General features: G+C 45.7%; 2 protein-coding genes across 2 annotated transcripts; both read left to right on the top strand.

Annotated features, from left to right (window-relative positions):
- Positions 1–387: 387 nt before the first annotated feature.
- On the top strand, positions 388–1,314 carry LOC133296197 (uncharacterized). The gene has a single exon (XM_061495145.1). It carries the CDS (start codon positions 388–390, stop codon positions 1,312–1,314), a length of 927 nt encoding a protein of 308 aa, XP_061351129.1.
- A 376-nt stretch (positions 1,315–1,690) lies between these two features.
- On the top strand, positions 1,691–2,167 carry LOC133296194 (uncharacterized). Its single transcript, XM_061495139.1, has one exon. The coding sequence runs from the start codon at positions 1,691–1,693 to the stop codon at positions 2,165–2,167; it is 477 nt and encodes a 158-aa protein (XP_061351123.1).
- Positions 2,168–2,488: the final 321 nt, after the last annotated feature.

The following is a 2,488-nucleotide window of genomic DNA, read 5'->3' as shown; positions in this document are numbered from 1 at the left end:
CATCTAAATCATGATTTGGTATAGTGTAAGGAACCTTACTCTTACTCAGGCATAACGATGAGTGGAAGAGGAACCTAAGCAAGGAAAGTTTCCATAAGGAATCTTAAATGTTTCAAATTATAGGACTTAGATTAAGATCAAGCCTCTATGTAACATAAGTCACCGTCTCCATAAGACACTTAAGTAACCATCTACTTAGTAGTAATCGAAATGGATTTTATTCCCCTGCCAGTAAGCTCCCTAAATAGCGCATAAGTGTAAGCAATGATAACACCGCGACTCTTAGAATAGGGTGTTACATTTAATGGTATCAGAGCAGTTTCTGATCTTTAGGATATGAATTATTCTTTAACTCTTTGTTGTACCCTGTAACACCTGTGCAGCACTATGCCACCGCGTAGACCACCTACCCGCAACAATACTCAAGGCCCCGAGGACATGCAAGGCCAAATCAATACCTTGAGGGATACCATCACAGAGATGCAGAAAAACGCGGGGGAGATGTTTCTGAATATTCTGAACGAAATAAGACGCAACCCTCACAACGCAACCCATAACAACACTGCAAGCGGCTCAGGCACCGGAGGAGCTGGTGTTGTTCCCCAACCACTCCCGAACCATGAAGCGGTGGGCCGGAATAATCAAGATCTACTATTGACATTTAGGAAGCACAAACCACCCTCCTTTCGAGGAGGACATGACCCGATCGTGGCTGTACAGTGGCTGCAGGCCATGGACAAAATATTCAGAGTGGTCCAATGCACCGATGATCAAAAAGTGCTATTCTCGGTGTACATGTTGGAAGGAGACGCCCATCATTGGTGGGCTAATGCGTCTCAACCTTTGGAGATGCAAAATGCGGCAATTACTTGGGCTGTATTTGAAGAAATGTTCTTAGAGAAGTACTTCTCGATGTCAATCCGGGACAGCAAGCAAGGCGAATTTGACCGACTCGTGCAAGGGACCATGACGGTAGACCAATATCACGCCAAATTCAACGAACTACTCCGATTGGCGACTTACCGAGGAACCATGCCCATGCCGAATTTTATGACGGCAAAATTTCAAAGAGGTCTATCCGCTAGGATTGCGAAATTAGTAGCTGACAACGACACCTGTGACCTGGCCACCTTAGTAAACAGATGTAGAAAGGTGGAGGCAGTCGGTTTACAAACAAGAAAACCCGCGGAGGCCAGCGGATCCGGACACAGAACTCCGATGGCTAGAAACAGACCATGGAGAGGGAAGAACGAAGGCAGATCGTGGCAACCCAAGCGTGATGATAACAAGTTCAAGAGGCCCGGGAATCCCTGAGGAAATGGCAACAGGGCTCCCAATTGCCCCAAATGTAGAAAGGCACATTTCGGAAATTGTTTGAGCGATCGATGAAATGCTTCAAGTGCGGCCAAGATGGACACTTCATCAAAGATTGTCCGCAATGGAATGAACAACAACCAGCAGCGAAGGCACCAAGGATGGGCAGAGTCTACATCTAGACCAACATGTGGCGGACCAGGCGGCCGAACAAGTTAAAGGTACGATTAATATATGTGGTGAGGAACTATCTGTGTTATTTGACTCTGGAGCAACCAATTCCTTCATTGCCGACTATGTGGCAAAAGCCTTTAACTTAACCATAAGCCCAATGCAATCCCCAATGCAAGTTACCTCTGCGACGGGGGAAGCGACAATGTCTCACTTCGCATGTAAAAATGTAGAATTCAGATATAAAGGAAAGAAGTACAACCAAGACTTCATAATCCTCCCCTTAGCCAAACTGAACCTGATATTGGGAATGGATTGGCTGGCCAAACAACACGTAGTAATTGATTGTAGCAGCCGAAGTATAATAGTCAGCAGGGACATGATGGAGACCCCACTCCCCAATACTCCACCGGTCGAATTAGGAGATTGCACTTTCATGCTAATAGCTGGTCTAGTAGGTGCGAGCGAGACACCGTTGATGAACATTCCCGTGGTCAAAGAATTCGAGGATGTATTTCCTGACGACATTACCACATTTCCCCCTGAAAGGGAAGTGGAGTTTTCTATTGAACTTATTCTCGGGACTGGACCAATCTCAATTGCACCCTACCGTATGTCTCCCCTTGAATTGGTAGAATTGAAGAAGCAGCTAGAAGACCTGCTAGGGAAGAATTTCATCTGACCCAGTGTATCCCCGTGGGGAGCACCAGTTCTATTTGTAAAGAAGAAGGACAGATCTATGAGACTTTGCACGGACTATCGGCAACTCAACAAGGTGACTGTCAAGAATAGGTACCCCTTGCCTCGTGCCTTGAACTTGTTATCATGATTTACGCCTAATGGGAATTCATCGTTCTTCATTCCCCTAACTTATCTATTCCTCTAGTCATGAGTTTCTCTTTTTCTTGAGACGCCTGTCTACGGTCTACTTATAAATTCCGCGAATCCTCACTTTGGTTACCCTACTTATACTTATGGGCATGGTGCCTCGATAAGTAGGAGC

This window comes from Gastrolobium bilobum, unplaced genomic scaffold, assembly GCF_033153095.1.
Source record: "Gastrolobium bilobum isolate Gb01-03AN ecotype WA unplaced genomic scaffold, APGP_CSIRO_Gbil_v1 utg7786, whole genome shotgun sequence".
Taxonomy (NCBI): domain Eukaryota; kingdom Viridiplantae; phylum Streptophyta; class Magnoliopsida; order Fabales; family Fabaceae; genus Gastrolobium; species Gastrolobium bilobum.
The sequence above is the reverse complement of the archived record's forward strand: the minus strand, read 5'-3'. Positions and strand labels throughout refer to the sequence as shown.